The 18,826-nt window shown below is 41.9% G+C and overlaps 1 protein-coding gene and 1 long non-coding RNA gene across 17 annotated transcripts in view; one reads left to right on the top strand and one right to left on the bottom strand.

Moving 5' to 3' along the window:
- Positions 1–18,826, top strand: part of LOC144284823 (uncharacterized) — a 110,599-nt gene that overhangs the window by 22,277 nt on the left and 69,496 nt on the right. For 13 of the 15 annotated variants that reach the window (XR_013353252.1, XR_013353260.1, XR_013353262.1 and 10 more), the window contains one exon: positions 11,066–11,117. This is a non-coding gene — a long non-coding RNA (uncharacterized LOC144284823). Of the gene's footprint in view, positions 1–7,055; positions 7,337–11,065; positions 11,150–18,826 lie in introns of those variants that run through there. The other 2 variants (XR_013353267.1, XR_013353272.1) reach the window with 2 other exon arrangements.
- CXCL17 (C-X-C motif chemokine ligand 17) lies at positions 821–17,867 on the bottom strand. Of its 2 annotated transcripts, none has more exons than XM_077849886.1 (4): positions 17,577–17,867; positions 6,138–6,249; positions 5,389–5,490; positions 821–1,255 (listed from the first exon to the last, which is right to left on the bottom strand). In XM_077849886.1, exons 2-4 carry the CDS (start codon positions 6,238–6,240, stop codon positions 1,158–1,160), a joined length of 303 nt encoding a protein of 100 aa, XP_077706012.1. In that variant the 5' UTR covers positions 6,241–6,249; positions 17,577–17,867; the 3' UTR covers positions 821–1,157. The 2 variants fall into 2 exon arrangements, with proteins under 2 accessions (XP_077706012.1, XP_077706001.1); XM_077849875.1 differs by having other exon boundaries at positions 6,138–6,218; positions 17,577–17,864.

Raw genomic sequence — 18,826 nt, 5'->3', positions numbered from 1 at the left:
TTTATACTGTTGTAATAATCTTTTCCTCTTTATTCATTCTTTCAAATGGATGCCAGTTTAATTTCCTTATATTATTGCTTTGATAATTTCATTCCCATGTTAAAAAAGAAATGACTTCCTACATTTTTACGGCTTGAAGCCGTTTTATTTATTTATTTATTGAAGCCGTTTTCAATGGCATTTGAGATCTTCCACACTATCTCCCTAGTCTTGAACTATGGTCGTGGATATATATTTTCTGTACTAGATTGGAAACTCATGGAGTACAATGACCATTAATGATGATGATGATATGAAGAATCATAAATACTAAAGGCGTTTTATGTGCTGGGAAACTGTGCCAGGGTTTTCTTTTTCTTAATTTTTAAAAATTAATCAACATTATCTTTAGTAAGATCATGTCAGGTTCATTGCTATACTTGCTTTCTTTTTTTTTTTTTAATTTTTATTTATTTATGATAGTCACAGAGAGAGAGAGAGAGAGAGAGAGAAAGGCAGAGACATAAGCGGGCTCCATGCACCGGAAGCCCGACGTGGGATTCGATCCCCGGTCTCCAGGATTGCGCCCTGGGCCAAAGGCAGGCACTAAACCGTTGTGCCACCCAGGGATCCCTATACTTGGTTTCTTTGCCCCCACTAGCTCTTACCTCAAAAAGGTTTGTTGAATGAGTAAAATAATAAAAAAATTGAGCAGTGGAGTGGAAGAGTGAGGGTGGTGGTAGGGAGAAGTGTGTGTAGAATCTGGGTAGAGTTTGCGGTAAACAGGGTAAAATGGGGATTAATGAGTTGCCAGACCCCATTTGAAAGAAATGATTTAGACTTATTACATTTAAAAATATTTATTGACTTCTGTTTGCTACTTGCATGGTTATATTTAAGGTCATTTGGGACCAGCTAAGAAACCAGGATTTCCAGATTTCTTTTGGGTAATTAGACTTAAGCCCTGGGAAAGGATTGATGGGGGGGAGGGGTGGTGGCGCACTTGAAAAGAGAATCGGGCACTAGAGGGAGCAATAATCTTGGGCAAAATGCTTTGTGAGAACAATTGGAGTGGGGACAGGGAGGGGGAGCTGGAAGTGGGAGAAGAGCATCCTCTAGGTGCGCTCACTACGTTCTTGATGAGAATGTTGCATTGAGAGAGCAGGTCCTCAGAGCTCCTATAAAGGCAGAGCAAAGCTCTTTAATTGACATTGCTTGAGAAATTCCTGGCAGGCTCTGGAGTGCTTGTTTGGCTTCCTGTGGTGCCTTTGGTTCCCTAGGGTGACAATAAAGACTAATGTTAAAAACATTTTAAAAATTTAATTTTTATGAATGCTTTCAAAATGATAGAGGAGTGAGACCTGTCCAATGGAAAACAGTAAAATTAAAAAAAAATAAAATTAAAATCCTTCAATTTTCATTCCTCAGAACTAACTACTGTTAATAGTTTGTAGCCTTCCATATCCTTTTGTATGTAAACATAGTAGTTTACTTGAAGAAACAAAAAAATGAGATTATGCTATACATATTGCTTTGCTCTGCACCTTTAACAAATCATCCATTATTGCTAGATACTACATTTACATCAATGGAAGTCCATAAAAACTTGTATGTGCATTTCAATAAATAGTTCTAAAGCAGCTGTCCAAAAAACTAATACCCAGGCCTAAGAAAAAATAGAAAAGGAATATTGCCAGCTACTCCTCTCCTTTTCTGATCTCTATACTTCCCTTCCCCCCTCTCAGAGGTAATCCTGACTTTTATAGTAAACATTGACTTTTTTTTTTTTTTTATAAATTTTTATTTATTTATGATAGTCACCAGAGAGAGAGATCGAGGCAGAGACACAGGCAGAGGGAGAAGCAGGCTCCATGCACCGGGAGCCCGACGTGGGATTCGATCCTGGGTCTCCAGGATCACGCCCTGGGCCAAAGGCAGGCGCCAAACCGCTGCGCCACCCAGGGATCCCTGACTTTTTTCTTTATTAGTTTACTACTTAATTATGTATTCCTAAGTAATTTAGTTTAGTTTTGCCTATTTTTGAAATTTATGTATATGAAATCATACTATAGCTATTTCTTTGTATCTTTTTAAAAAATTCATTGTTATATATGTCAGATTCATTTACATTGTTATACATTCATTTTCACTGATACATAATATTTGAAGATACCACCATTTATTTACTCATTGGTCAATGATCAGCTTGGGGTAGTTATGAGGAATGCTGCTATGAAATTTTTGTATGTGTGTTCTGGTGTATATAGGAATACATTCCTTTTGAGGATATACCAAGGAGTAGAATTTCTTTTCTTTTTTTTTTAGGAGTAGAATTTCTTGGTCAAAGAACTTAAACTTTAGTAGATAGCTGCTAAAATCACTTTTCAAAGTGATTTACTAATTAATTACTCCCAGTAGCAGGATGAGAGTTTCTCTGTCCTACTCTGCCAAAGTTTGTATTGTAAGACTTTAAAATTTTTGCCAATCTAATGATGTATAGGGCTATCTGTTTTGTTTTATTTTATTTTATTTTTTAAAGGTTTTATTTTATTTTTTATTTATTCATGAGAGAGACAGAGAGAGGCAGAGACATAGGCAGAGGGAGAAGCAGGCCCCATGCAGGGAGCCCGATGTCGGACTCGATACAGGCCTTTCAGGATCACGTCCTGAGCTGAAGGCAGACACCCAACCGCTAACCCACCCAGGCATCCCTCCATTTGGTTTTGATTCACATTTTTCCAATTACTAGTAAGGGTGGGTGCCATTTCATATGTTTATTAGCCTTTCAGATTTCCCTATCTCTGAAATGCCAATTCAACTTTTGCCTATTTGTCTGTTGTGTTACCTGACTTCCTCTCATTGGTCTGTCAGAATTCTTTGTATATTGGGAATACTAATCCTTTGTCCGTTTCATATGCTGCAGATATAATCTACTTTTAGATTGTTATTTCAGTGCTCGCTTCGGCAGCACATATACTAGATTGTTATTTCATTCTTTTGATGACCAAAATTTCTTAATTTCAGTGAAATCAGATTTATTAATCTTTTATCTTATGGCTTATCTTTTTTTTTAAATAATAAATTTATTTTTTATTGGTGTTCAATTTGCCAACATACAGAATAACACCCAGTGCTCATCCCATCAAGTGCCCCCCTTATCTTTTTTTTTTTTAAGATTTAAAAAATTTTTTTCATTTATTCGTGATAGGCAGAGAGAGAGACAGACAGACAGAGACACAGGCAGAGGGAGGAGCAGGCTCCATGCAGGGAGCCCGATGCAGGACTTGATCCCGCGACTCCAGGATCATGCCCTGGGCCAAAGGCAGGCACCAAATCGCTGAGCCACTCAGAGATCCCATGGCTTATCTTTTTTAAATCTCATTTAAGAAATCCTTTCCTACCTCAGGATCGTGATTATATTCTCTCATGTTCCCTTATAAATTTGTTTCTCAAATTTAGCTCTTCAATGGACTTGAAATTTATTTTCATGAAGAGTGTAAAGTAAGGTCTTGGCATCTCTTTCTTTTTTTCTTTCTTTTTTTATTTTAAGATTTTATTTAGGGATCCCTGGGTGGCACAGCGGTTTAGTGCCTGCCTTTGGCCCAGGGCGTGATACTGGAGACCCCGGATCGAATCCCACGTCGGGCTCCCAGTGCATAGAGCCTGCTTCTCCCTCTGCCTATGTCTCTGCCTCTCTCTCTCTCTCTCTCTCTGTGTGTGTGACTATCATAAATAAATAAAAATTAAAAAAAAAGATTTTATTTATTAGAGAGAGAGAGAGAGAGAGAGAGAGAAGCAGACTCCCTGTTGAGCAAGAAGCCCAAAGTGGGGCTTGATCTAGGACCTGGAGATCATGACCTGAGCCGAAAGGCAGATGCTTAACTAACTGAGCCACCCAGGCAACCCTCTCTTTCTTTATAAAATATTTATTTATTTTAGAGAGAGAGAGAGAGAGAGCATGAGAAGGAGAGACAGGAGAGAGAGAGAGAGAGAGAGAGAGAGAGAGAATATCTCAAACAGACTCTGTGCTGAGCATGGAGCCTGATGCAGGACTCCATCTTATCCCCAGATCACGACCCTAGCCAAAAGTAAGAGTTGGACGCTTAACTGATCATGCCACCCGGGTGCCTCTCTTTTTTATTTTATCTATTGTGGATATCTTTCTAATCAACACATAATGATTTACCTCATCATTTTTGACAACTACAGAATTACCCAATTTGTTTTTGATGCATAGTTTCTATTTTAATCTATTTGTTAATACAAATACTGCTATAATATTCTTTTATGTATATCTTTGAGTATCCATGCTAATATCCTATGCTGGAGATTGCTTGAAGTGAGATTACTGGAATAAAAGGTACACACACTTAAATTTTTGATAGGAGGGACTCCTGGCTGGCTCAGTTGGTAGAGCATGCAACTCTTGATCTTGGGGTTGTGAGTTTGAGCCCCACACTGGGGGTACAGGTTACTTAAAAAATAAAATATTTATTTTATTTTTTAAAAAAGATTTATTTATTTGAGACAGAAGATATAACTCGAGTAGGGGGAAGGGGCAGAGTGGAGAGAGAGAGAGAGAGATAATCCTCAAGCAGACCCCTCTGAGCATGGAGCCTGACATAGGGCTCAATCCTAGGACCTTGAGATCATGACCTGAGGCAAAATCAAGAGCCAGATGCTTAACCAACTGACCCATACAGGAGCCCCCCAAAATAAAATTTTTAAAAATAGATACATTTTTGATAGGTACTTCCTATTTTACTTCTACCAGCAGTGATGAGGATCCTCATTTATCTCAGTCTTCATAATATCGATTTCTTTTTTTTTAAATTTTTATTTACTTATGATAGTCACAGAGAGAGAGAGAGAGAGGCAGAGACATAGGCAGAGGGAGAAGCAGGCTCCATGCACCGGGAGTCTGACGTGGGATTCGATCCCGGGTCTCCAGGATCGCTCCCTGAGCCAAAGGCAGGCACTAAACCGCTGCACCATCCAGGGATCCCTCAGTCTTCATAATATCAATCATTTTTAATTTGACAATTTATTTTTTATATGGCATTTAAAAACTGCTGAAGGGAGGAACCAAATTCTATTTGACATTGATACTGGTATCATCTTAAGAGATTAATGACCAGGCGCCCAATAGCTCCATCTCCCTCCACTTTGATAAGCAATGGGCTTCTAAAATCTAAGAATTTGGTTGAACCTTTCTAGTATTAGGAAAATTGTATCCTGTTTTCCTTCCTCTTTCTATTTCTTTAAGTTGACATTGAGTAGAAAGGGCTGAGAGATGGGCTTATCTTGGTCTTCATTTTGTTCTCTTGTCTATTCTCAAACCCTGGTCTATCCCTCACTGATTCAATAGAGCGACTCTGGTTTAAGGAAGGTCATTCTTTTGACACTTACTGGTTTTCTTCACATTGGCCTTGAAATGATCACAGGGACACTGCTTCTTTGGCATCCCAGGCACTGTTATAAGTTTTCTTTTATGAGCTCTCAGGAACCAGTCTGAAATAACAGGGTTGGTACTTAGAGGGGAAGGTTAATAAGAGAGTAGGGAGTAGGACAGGGCTTTACTTGCTATCCTCCTTGCCTTCCAGTTTTTTTTTTCAGATTGCCTTGGAAGTTAGGAAAGGAGTCAGCAGAGAACAGAGGGGATACCCAGTTACATGAGCACCAGGATTTCTGAGTTGTTTTGCCTGACCTGTATTGCCAGGAATTTGGTAGCAGGTTTGGAGGGGGCATCAGGATATCATTTAAGGAGACCAAAAAATGAAGAAAAGATCTAGGCATCTGCCTTTGGCTGCCGTAACTTAGCCAACCATTTTGCCTCCCAGATTTCAGTCTTATTTATGAGTAAAAGAAGGTCAAAACCAAGATCCAGGAAGTTTTTGGGAGTCAGCCCTGGGTTCTTGGGGAAAAGAGTGAAGGGGAAGGGGCAGCTAGAGATTCAGCCAACTCCCCTTGGACCTGGGAGGGGTCAACTGCGGAGGTTCAGGAAGAAGACGAGCGTTGGTACTGCGTGGTGGGCCGGTGGAGAGGGCAGTGGGTGAAGTCAGCTCAGAAAACATCTGAACAGGTCTGTGGGGTGGAGATGAAGGGAACTCAGGGGTGAGAGCGGGATCCTGACGTGGAGTGCTATTGTTGATACTGACCTTTGCACTCACATTCTTGGCCATCTTCCTGGAGCCTCCTACTAGGAGCCTGGCGATTATCCCGATGGCCTCTGGCGACCCCTGGTGGAAGGCAACAGGTCATGGCCAGGCACTGGAAAGGGAAGGGGCCAACAGAAATGATCCCCCAGCATTGTGCTACCTACATCAGAGCAATTTTTCCTTCCTTTTTTTATTCAGGGATCTAGGGTACTTCAAGAGAAGAGTATTTTTTTAAAAGATTTATTTATTCATGAGAGACACACACAGAAACGCAGAGACATAGGCAGAGGGAGAAGCAGGCTTCCTGTGGGGAGCCCTGTGCAGGATTCCATCCCAGAACTGTGGGATCATGACCTGAGCCAAAGGCAGACGCTCAACCACTGAGCCACCCAGGTGCCCCAAGAGAGGACTATTTTATTTTTTACTTAATTTTATTTTTGAAAAAGATTTTATTTATTTATGAGAGAGACACACACACAGAGGCAGAGACACAGGCAGAGAGAGAGAAGCAGGCTCCTTGCAGTGAATCTGATGTGGGACTCAATCTCCAGAACCCAGAATCATGCCCTGAGCCAAAGGCAGATGCTCAACCACTGAGCCACCGAGGTGTCACAGGACTATTTTATTTTATTTATTTTATTTATTTATTTTTAAAATAAATTTTTTATTGGTGTTCAATTTGCCAACATATACAATAACACCCAGTGCTCATCCCGTCAAGTGCCCACCTCAGTGCCCGTCACTCAGTCACCCCCACCCCCCGCCCACCTCCCCTTCCACCACCCCTAGTTCATTTCCCAGAGTTAGGAGTTTTTCATGTTCTGTCTCCCTTTCTGATATTTCCCACTTATTTTTTCTCCTTTCCCCTTTATTCCCTTTCACTATTTTTTTTTAATTTTTCTTTAAACTTTTATTTATTTATGATAGGCACACAGTGAGAGAGAGAGAGGCAGAGACACAGGCAGAGGGAGAAGCAGGCTCCATGCACCGGGAGCCCGACGTGGGATTCGATCCCGGGTATCCAGGACCGCCCCCTGGGCCAAAGGCAGGCGCCAAACCGCTGCGCCACCCAGGGATCCCCCCTTTCACTATTTTTTATATTCCCCAAATGAATGAGACCATATAATGTTTGTCCTTCTCCGATTGACTTATTTCACTCAGCATAATACCCTCCAGTTCCATACACGTCGAAGCAAATGGTGGGTATTTGTCATTTCCAACGGCTGAGTAATATTCCATTGTATACATAAACCACATCTTCTTTATCCATTCATCTTTCGATGGACACCGAGGCTCCTTCCACAGTTTGGCTATTGTGGACATTGCTGCTATAAACATCCGGGTGCAGGTGTCCCGGTGTTTCATTGCATCTGTATCTTTGGGGTAAATCCCCAGCAGTGCAATTGGTGGGTCGTAGGGCAGATCTATTTTTAACTCTTTTTTTTTTTTAATGATTTTATTTATTCATAGAGACACACAGAGAGAGAGAGAGAGAGAGAGGCAGAGGCACAGGCAGAGGGAGAAGCAGGCTCCATGCAGGGAGCCTAATGTGGGACTCCGTTCAGGGTCCCCAGGATCAAACCCCGGGCTGCAGGCGGCGCTAAACCGCTGCGCCACCGCTGCCCTATTTTTAACTCTTTGAGGAACCTCCACACAGTTTTCCGGAGTGGCTGCACCAGTTCACATTCCCACCAACAGTGCAGGAGGGTTTCCCTTTCTCCACACCTCTCCAACATTTCACAGGACTATTTTAAATGGATAAGGAATTGAGGTTTAAAATCTGGCTTAGAGGAATCCCTGGGTGGCTCAGCAGTTCAGTGCCTGCCTTTGGCCCAGGGTGTGATCCCGGATTCCCCGGATAGAGTCCCGCGTCAGGGTCCCAGCATGGAGCCTGCTTCTCCCTCTGCCTGTGTCTCTGCTTCTCTCTCTCTCTATCATGAATAAATAAAATCTTAAAAAAAAAAATCTGGCTTAGAGAAAAGCTTAGCTGGAGGTAGGTGGGAAAAGAATGACTTCTGGATGGAAGAAGGGACAAGAGGTGGGTGTTAATCAAGACCTGATGGGGCGCCTGGATGGCTCAGTTGGTTAAGCATCCGACCCTTGGTTCAGGTCAGGTCATGATCTCAGGGTCATGATTTCAGGGTTGTGGGATCAAGCCCTGCATTGAGCTCTGTGTTGGGCTCCATGCTACGCATGTAGTTAGCTTGGGTTTCTCTCCCCCTCTTCCCCTGTGCATGTGTTCTCTCTCTCTCTCAAGTAAATAAATAAACCTTTAGTGGGGGGAAAAGACACCTGACAATACCCCCTAGCCCCAGCACACATTAAAATTCTCATGACTTAAGAAATGGGAACAAGGAGCAGATTATTCCATACACTAGTCAGGATCTTCACCTGACCTTCAAGTTTCCTGTATTTGAATCCATAATCCCAGTTCAGCTATAAGAGGATGGTCTCTACTTTTTTGGCTTTGGAACAAAGCCAATCTTCTTTTGGCTTCTAGTCAAGTCTGTTTTATCTCTTGGTGCTGTCTTATTCCTGTTTTGTGATCCTTTTTTTTTTTTTTTTTTTAATTTTTTTAAATTTTATTTATTTATGATAGTCACATAGAGAGAGAGAGAGAGGCAGAGACATAGGCAGAGGGAGAAGCAGGCTCCATGCACCGGGAGCCTGACGTGGGATTCGATCCCGGGTCTCCAGGATCGCGCCCTGGGCCAAAGGCAGGCGCCAAACCGCTGCGCCACCCAGGGATCCCTGTTTTGTGATCCTAAAATATTTCTATGACAATCAAGAATGATGGTTGTTAGACTTGAGATTCTGGAGCTAAAACTGGGCCTAGATGATGCTTTGTCTGTATAGCAGTTTCTGATAGTTCCCATAAGAATTAATTATGCCTTCACATGGTTCCTCATTGTATTTGAATGCAGCTCTCAATGCAGTTATACATATAGTTTGTTGCTTAAAAAAGCTCCAACCCCCAGTACTTCAAAATGACTGTATTTGAAGATAGAGTCTTTAAAGAGATGACTGAGTTAAAATGTGGTTATATGGTGGGTTCAAATTCAGTCCAACTGGAGTCCTTCTAAGAAGAAGAGATTTGGGCAAAGAGATACCAGAGATATGAGAAAATAAATTTTTGTTGTTTAAGTCCCTCATTCTGTGCTATTTTGTTGGGACTGTCCTAGGAAACTAAAAATCTTTCTCCCATCGATGGCTCAGTAGTCATTCAGCTGCATACAGCTGACACATGGTAGATGCTTTGTAAATGTTTGTTCAATAAGCAAATGAACAACTTGTCTAGAAAGGGCCCTTAGAGGTCCTCTGGTTCAATCCAAGGGCTCTTTCCCAGACTTGTGCCCTTTCTGCCACATAGATGGAAGGTGTTGCATCATTTCCCCAAGTTCTAGTTTCCAAATTGTTCTCATGTGCTGTTTTGAGTACTATTAAAATAATTTAAACAGGCACACATAGCTCCTGCCATCTAAACTTTTCTAATATTTTACTCTCACCTGACCTCTGCTTGTAGTTCCAGAGGAAAGCCACAGAATGTTAGAGCCAGAAGGACTCTTGGAGGTTACTTAGTTGAATCTCTTTATTGAGAAGTTTTAAAATTCTAAATGTAATATAGCTATAGTAGAGAAAATTTGGAAAGTACAGATAAAGAAATATTTGCTCTTACCATCTGGTGGTATTTTGGGTGTGTTTCTTGCGTATGATTTTCTTTATACATTGATAACCATACTATGTGAATAAGTTTCTTTTTGTTCACTTTATAAGCATGTTGCTATGTCATCTTCATAATGGACATTTCTATTAACTTTTCTTTCTTTTTGGAGAAAGAGAGAGCGCATATGGGGAGGGGCAGAGGGAGAGAGAGAATCTCAAGAGAGAGAGAATCTCAAGCAGGCTCCACACCCAGGCAGAGCTGGATCTCATGACCCTGAGATCATGACCTGAACCAAAATCAAGAGTTGGACACTCAGTTGGACACATGACTGAGCCACCTGGTGCTCCCTCCTTTTGTAAAAAAAAGTTTATTTATTTGAGAGAGAGAGAGCATGAGAGGTGGAGGGGGGCAGAGGGAGAAAGAGAAACAGATTCCCTTCTGGGTAGGGAACCCACACAGAGCTCTATCCCAGGACCCTGAGATCATGGCCTGAACTGAAAGTAGATACTTAACCAACCGAACCACCCAGGTACCCCCATAAGAGACATTTTTAAAGATTGCATAATATTCCCAACAAGTATATGTGCTCCAGATTATTTTATTATTTATTTTTAAAATATTTTATTTATTTATTTATTTATTTATTTATTTATTTATTTATTTATTTATTTAAGACACAGACAGAGAGAGGCAGAGACACAGGCAGAGAGAGAAGCAGGCTCCATGCAGGGAGCCTGAGGTGGGACTTGATCCCGGACTCCAGGATCACGCCCTGGGCCGAAGGCAGGTGCTAAACCGCTGAGCCACCCAGGGATCCTGAGTGCTCCAGATAATTTAACTATTCGCCCATGCTGAATTTTTAGATTGTTTTATTTTTGAATATTGATACATTTCTTTAAGTTTGTAACTGTTTTCCAAATGTTAAATTATTGGGCAAGATTTCTTCCCAAAGTGGAATTACTGGGTCAAAAATTAAGAACAGGGGATCCCTGGGTGGCTCAGCGGTTTAGCGCCTGCCTTTGGTCCAGGGTGCGATCCTGGAGTCCCGGGATCGAGTCCCATGTCGGGATCCCAGCATGGAGCCTGCTTCTCCCTCCTCCTGTCTCTGCCTCTCTCTCTCTCTCTGTCTATCATAAATAAATAAATCTTAAAAAAAATAAAACAAAAGTTAAGAACAGTTTTATATTTTTTGATATTATAACTAAATTGCTTTTAAAAGGGTTGTACTAAATAACTTAATCACTACCCCCCCCCTTTTTTTCAGATGAGGAAACTGAGGCCCAGAGAGAGCAAATGAAATACCCAAGTTCACCAAGGTAATGGTGACACATCTGAAGCTAAAACGCAGGTCAAAGTTTCTTAATCTGTTGTTCTTTTTGTAGCCTCTAATTCCATAGTATAATCTAGAATAAGTTGCACATGTCTATAGTATTATGTTTCCCAAACCTCAGATATTTCTGGATGACCTTTATGATTCTTGCTGTAGCTTGTACCACCTCTACTATTATTTACTTCTTACTTTTTCTTTATAAGATTTATTTATTTAGTTGAGAGAGAGTGAGAGAGCACAGCAGGGTGAGCTGCAGGCAGAGGGAGAGGGAGAACTTGATTCCAGGACCTTGGGATCATGACCTGAGCCAAAGGCAGACACTTAACCGTCTGAGCCACCCAGGCACTCTGCTTACTTTTTCTTTATTTTTCTTTATTTTTTTTTATGTTTTTATTTATTTATGATAGTCACAGAGAGAGAGAGAGAGAGAGGCAGAGACACAGGCAGAGGGAGAAGCAGGCTCCATGCACCGGGAGCCCGATGTGGGACTCGATCCTGGGTCTCCAGGATTATGCCCTGGGCCAAAGGCAGGCGCCAAACCGCTGCGCCACCCAGGGATCCCCATTTTTCTTTAAACAAATTTAGTTTACAAAACAGCGTCATCCTCTGCAATATTATCTGTGAGATTAGGGGTTTGGTACATCTTAGATTTTTTTCTAACATTCATTAACATAAACATATAATTTATAAAACAAAAGTTCAGGATACCTGGATAGCTCAGTGGCTCAGCATCTATCTTCAGCTTAGTGTGTGATCCTGGGGTCCCAGGATTGAGTCCCACATCGGGCTCCCTACAGGGAGTCTGCTTCTCCTTCTGCCTATGTCTCTGCTTCTTTCTCTGTGTCTCTCATGAATAAATACGTTAAAAAAATAAAGTTAAAGCTCATTTATGTCCTACTGAAAATCAATTTTGGAAAATATTGATATAGTGGGATAAGCATGAATTTTACATCCAGGCAGACCTGGATCAACTACTTGCTCAACTACTTGCTCAACTACTTGCTCTATCACTTAATGATGTAGTCTTGGCTTTGATCTTTGATTCTCTGGTTTATAAAACGAATATCCACATTGCAGAATTAGGAATAAATGAGCTACTGGGGATGCCCAATAGCCAGTGTCCAAGTAGGTGTTCAGTTACCTGGTGGTTATTACTGTGGTTATTATTGCAGACTTCTGTTACTTGGTCCCAAAGAGGGTATCTGGAGTGTTAGGTTTGTTGCTTTCTGCTGACCTGTATGTGTAAAGAAGTTACTCCCTCTTGTTAGGACTTGTGGTAGATCGGTCATTATTTTCACTTCCCTGTTCCATTACGTATTAACTTTATGATTTTGGGCAAGTTGCTAACCTCTGCGTCTCATTTACCTAATTTGTAAAATGAGCCTAATAAGAGTCCACTAATGTGTGTGCATGTGTCTATTTCCTTGCTTTGTCCACTAGAGGGCCCAGAAGCACTAGCCACTGGTAGCCATGGGCAATACCTTGCAATACCTTACTGCCCAGGGTTTGTGAATACCATTCTCCAGGAAAAGGAACCAGAGCTCCTTGGAGAAATGGCTGATTCCAGGGCAAGCCAGGGAAGTACAGATGAGCCTGGAGCATCTTATGGTATCAGAAAGTCTGGAATTGCTAAAGAATGATATGTTAAAAAGACATAAAAGTCTACTTGCAGGAGCTCTCAATGTTCCATTTTGAGACAATATGAACAACATAATAATGATAGTGATGGATTATAATCCATAAATGTCCATGAGTTTTTATGTGTATAAATAAATAAGTCAATAAATAAATGGGAGAGAAGGAGAAGCTTTTTCTTTTTTTTTTTTAGATTTATTTATTTATGATAGACATAGAGAGAGAGAGAGAGAGAGAGAGGCAGAGACACAGGAGGAGGGAGAAGCAGGCTCCATGCCTGGAGCCCGACGCGGGACTTGATCCCGGGACCCCAGGATCACACCCCGGGCCAAAGGCAGGCGCTAAACCGCCAAGCCACCCAGGGATCCCCTGAAGCTTTTTCTTATAGTAGAATCCCAATTAATAAATGTAGAAGGAGGAACTCCTGGGTGGCTCAGTGGTTGAGTGCTTGCCTTCAGCCCAGGATATGATCCTGGAGTCCCAGGATTGAGTCCCACATCAGGCTCCCTGCATGGAGCCTGCTTCTCCCTCTGCCTGTGTCTCTGCCTCTCTGTCTGTGTCTCTCATGAATAAATAAATCTTAAAAAAAAATAAATGTAGAAGGAATGATGGAAATAGAAAATTACCATTTGGCTAATACCACAGTAACACTTGTTGAAGATGGGAATCGTCAATGGATTTTAAAAATTAGTTGGCAAAAGTATGAAGAGAAGAAACAGGCTTTTTGCATAGCCTTAAATTATCTCTCCACAAGATACTTATTTATTACAATGGGAAAAAGAGTAACTTTACAGTAGAGAAACCTGGCAGACACCACCTTAACCAAGTGTTCAAAATTAACATCCTCAGTAGTTGGGAATGATCAGTATCATGGGCTGTCTGATGTGATGCATGGAGTAGGCACACATTACTTCTGTGGTATTCTTGCCCAAAATGCATAATCTGAATTTAATCATGAAGAAACAGCAGACAAACCCAAACTGAGGCGCTTTCTACAAAATAACTGACTAGTATCTTCAAAACTGTCAAAATTGGGGCACCTGCGTGGCTCAGTGCTTGAGTGTCTGCCTTTGGCTCAGTTCATGATCCCGGCATCCTGGGATCGAATCCTGAATCAGGCTCCCCATAGGGAGCCTGCTTCTCCCTCTGCCTGTCTCTGCCTTTCTCTGTGTCTCTCATGAATTAAAAAAAAAAAAAAAAAAAAAAAAAAACCTGTCAAAATCATGAAAGACAAAGAAGACTGAGAAACTACTCTAGCTTGGGGCAAACCAGGGAGATATGACAACTTTATTCAGTTTAGCATACTGGATTAGATGCTAGACCAGAAAAGGGACATTATGAGAGTGATCAGCAAAACTGTGAATATTAGTACATTCATAATTAATATTATGTCAATGCTAATTTCCTGGTTTTGATAATCATAGTTATGTAAGATGTTATTTGAAAAAAACTGGATGAAAGATATATTGGAACTATGATTATTTTTACAGCATTTTTTAAGTCTGAAAAATAAAAAGTGAATTAAAAAATACATTATATTTCTGGGAGGACACAATGAGGTAATATGTTTGAAGTGCTTAGAACATTGCCTGCCACATAGGATTGCTTAACACATTTCAGCTATTATTGTAGATAATTTTGTAGTTAATAATGATATTATAAGTAATTAATCTATTATTATAAGTGATTTGTTTCCTGGCATTCTCATATATTCTTATCTATTCTCCTCCCTCTCTGTGAAAAACACACTGTGCATGTATGTTGTTATTCTAAGAGATAAAGTAAGATCAGATTTTATTTTGAGAATTTGGGGGATGGGAAAGTGAGGGGAATTGTTCCTCCAGTCAGACTTGGGCACTCCAAAACTGTGCTTGGCTGGGTGACCTGGATTGAGCTGGATATGGCTGTAATAGTGCCAACTGGCAGCACAGTGAGCCTTCCCTAATTCATTGGCATTGTGCTTGAGAAGCTACTTGAGAAATTTTACTCAGTCCATTTATTGAATCCTTGTTATGTACACATTATAGGTCATTTGACATTCACAACAATTATATGTTTTAAGTGGTATTTTACTCATTTTAAGATGATAAAACGGGCTCCAAAAAGTGAAGTAGTTTGTTCAAAGATGCAGAGTAAGTGGTGGAGTGAGGATTTGGATCTAGGTTCCCTGGACTTCAAGGCTGAGTCTACAGGTCTAAGTAAGTCTAAACCTATAGCCAGGTGTGAGAACTATTGATATAGAGCAGGGGTTCTCAGCTGGGGAGTGGTTTCCCCCTCCAGGGGACATTTGGCAACGTCTGGAGTTAACTTTTGTCTATCTTAACTGGAGGAAGAAGTGGAGAGCCTTCTATTGGCATCTAGTTGGTACTGGCCACACGGATGCTGCTGAATATCTTACAATGCACAGAATAGCACCCTACAGCAAAGAATTGCCCTGATCCAAATTTCAATAGAACTGCTATTAAACCAAGGTGTAGAGTCTTTCAAGGGCAACATTTTGAACTTAGAAACCTGAGCATTTATTCTTCACTTAGCAAATATTTACTGAATACTATGCTCGATAGTGTGAGAGATATGGAAACAATATAGCAGATTGTGCCACCAAGGAGGTTATAGTCTAGAAGGGCAGGGGATAGAGATAGGAAAGGCACACCAATCCCTTCAATATAAGATAGAAAATGACAAGTGCAAAGAGAGAGTCAAGTTAGGGCTAAGTATGTTCACAGGACAGAGGCCTCATACCTGGTAGTGAGAAGAATCGGGGAGGCTCTGAGGAGGAGGTGGTTTCTGAGCTGAGTGTATGAGTGAGGTTAAGCTAGTGTGAAAGCACGAGACCCATTCAGGGAACAGCCAACAATCTAATTTAGGGGGAGCATAGAGCATTTGTTAGTGAGTGGAGGGGTGGATTGGAAAGGCAGGTTGTGGTTAGAGGTTTGAATCGAGGCTAAGGACTCTGGCCTTGGTGTCTGTCATAATGATGGAAAAGCCTTCCCCTCAAGACTGGCAGCCTAAGCCCTAGTGCTATGAGGCCCAGCACCTTCCAGAGACCTCTCTCTACTAGGGAAGGGAAGTTCGAATTTGGGGTAAAGTGAACTTCCGATTTTAAGGATCAAGTTGATTTTAAATATGTAACAAAGTTATTTTACTTCAAAGTAACCCTTGGGGGAGGCCCCGATGGCTTAGCAGTTTAGCGCTGCCTTCAGCCCAGGGTGTGATCCTGGAGGCCCGGGACTGAGTCCCATGTCAGGCTCCCTGCATGGAGTCTGCTTCTCCCTCTGCCTCTCTCTCTCTCTCTCTTTCTCTCTGTTTCTAATAAATAAATAAAATAAACAAACAAAAACAAAACAACAACAACAAAAAAACCCCCAAAGTAACCCTTGGGGAGTTGGTTCTCTCAAGCAGAAACATATATGGGATGAGCTCTCTTCTGTGTGGTTGTTCTGCTAACGGTGAGGCCACCTGAGATGTAGTGAGAGCTGGAGCTGATTTGGAGTCTCTAACCTAAGGCCTGCTTCCCAGAAGGTCAGCTGAGTATGGCTAAAGCTTCCAACATGGATACTATCTGGTGATATGATTTTTCTAGTTTATTACTTTATTATTTATTTATTTTTTTTTTTTTTTAAGATTTTATTTATTCACAAGAGACACAGAGAGAGAGGAAGAGACATAGGCAGAGGGAGAAGCTCCATGCAGGGAGCCCGACGTGGGACTTGATCCTGGATCCCAGGATCATGCCCTGAGCGAAAGGCAGACGCTCAACCTCTGAGCCGCTCAGGAGTCCCTAGTTTATTATTTTACCATTAAAAATTATTGGTGTCGGGATGCCAGGGTGGCTCAGTGGTTGAGCGTCTCTGTTTTCCTCAGGGTGTGATCCCAGAGTCCCGGGATTGAGTCCTACATCAGGCTCCCTGCATGGAGCCTGCTTCTCCCTCTGCCTGTGTCTCTGCCTCTTTCTCTGTGTGTCTCTCATGAATAAATAAACAAAATCTTTAAAAAAATTATTGGTGGCATTCTGGTACACTATAAAGAAAATATAAGCAAGGAGTTCTCGTCCTCCATGAATATACACTGTCACCAAGACTGGTTCTTCTGGAAAAGGATTTAGGGGCTGAAGGTAAGAGAGCAGATTTTTATTGAGCCAGTATATGTATATGTTTTGCTAGCTACAGTTTCAAACATTTTGATACCCACCATCTCATTTTGTTCTCACAACACTCTTTTTTAAAAAAATTTATTTATATATTCATGAGAGACACACACAGAGAGAGGTAGAGACACAGGCAGAGGGAGAAGCAGGCTCCATGCAGGGAGCCTGATGTGGGACTCAATCCCAGGTCTCCAGGATCACACCTGGGCCGAAGGCAGTGCCAAACCGCTGAGCCACCTGGGCTGCCCTCACAACACTCTTTGGATATAAGTATAGTCTTTTCCTTTTTGTGGGTGAGGAAGCGGGCATTGGCAGAAGCTAACTTGCCCCAAATCCCTGTAGGTGGAAGGGGCTATATTTCAATGCATGATTTTTTTTTTTTTTTGCCACTTTTTCTTTTCTGTTTTTCCACTTTTTCTCCCCCCTGTTTCCCTTTTTTTTAAAAAAATTTTTTTTATTATTTATTTATGATAGTCATACAGAGAGAGAGAGAGAGGCAGAGACACAGGCGGAGGGAGAAGCAGGCTCCATGCACCGGGAGCCGGACGTGGGATTCGATCCCGGGTGTCCAGGATCGCGCCCTGGGCCAAAGGCAGGCGCCAAACCGCTGCGCCACCCAGGGATCCCCCCCTGTTTCCCTTTATAAAAAATTAATCTCATTACCTGGATTTGGGCTGCTAGAGACCACAGGCATCAGCATTAGTGGCAGCAACAGAAGGAGAGAAGAGATTAGAATTTTCATTGCAACTGTTGGTGCTGCTGTGAGTTGGTTGAAGAGAGTGCAGAAGGTTCCTAGTTGGAGGCTCCGGATGTCTTCCTGTCTTCCTTGGGATGGTGGTCTGGGCTTTAATCCCTGGCCAGTGTTCCCATTAGAGGGTGAGAACAGCTAAGTGATGCTGACCTTGTTAGGTAACAGGTTTACAGGAATCTAGGAGGAAAAACTGGCCAAACAAAAGAAGTGAAGCATTCTTAAGAACACAGGAAGGTGACTGACAACTTGGCAGCAGTACTGGTTCCCTCCTTCCCTCCCAGGGTGCTATGATTTCTTTCCCAAATCATTTTAATCTTTGAATTTCCTTATACCTTTGGTGATACTTTCTAGCTTAATATTGGGCAGGAAAGGGAGTACTAAGGGTCCATCCTCTGGGCCTATGGCCTTGGCACAATATTTGCATCCAGAGTGTTGCTTGTGAAGTTGCCCTGTCCTCACTCCATTTACAATTTCCTCCCGGTTCTATGGCCACATGGGTAAGGTGGGAAGCAAGAGAGTCCTGAAGAGGAGAGGCTATTTCTCTCTTGCTCAGAACATTGGCTCTGAAACTGGGACCCCTTGTTTGTCAGGAAGGTGGCTGGGGCTTAGTTGCTCCAGCCGAAAGGAGCGGGAACTGGGCTGGTGCAAGACCCTAGGGCTTCAGGTCCAAGAGGGTTTGAGAAACAGGAACCACAGGAGGGCAGGAGCCCTTAAAGGGTGTTTGTTGGCTCTGGACCTTGTTTGGAAACAGCCCAAGGCAAAGGAAGAAGGTAATACTATTTAGAGTAACCATGAAGGGTTACAGAACATTAGTACTTACTAAACTTGACTCATTTCAGAGACTTTGGGAAATGTGCTCAAAGGAAGAGGAGATACTGGGCTTGAATGCTGAGTGATATTTGCAGGGGTGGGGGGTGCTGAAGGGAAGGTTAACAAGGAAGTCCTCCCAGGTAGTCTCCAGACAGGAGTGAGAACAGTGGCTTGGTTGTTTAAGAGGAGGGAAGAGGCAAGTCATGAGTCAAACCCTATTTATTCTTACCCTGTCAATTTTCAAATTATTGCCGCTTATGGACATGTTGGAGTGTTGATTATAGATTTTGCTACTATAGAATTTATAAAGCACCTGCATGGGGCAGGTACAATGGGGATTGTCCTCCAGTTG

Source organism: Canis aureus, chromosome 1 (assembly GCF_053574225.1).
Source record: "Canis aureus isolate CA01 chromosome 1, VMU_Caureus_v.1.0, whole genome shotgun sequence".
Lineage (NCBI taxonomy): Eukaryota > Metazoa > Chordata > Mammalia > Carnivora > Canidae > Canis > Canis aureus.
This window is presented reverse-complemented; position numbering and strand designations above follow the sequence as displayed.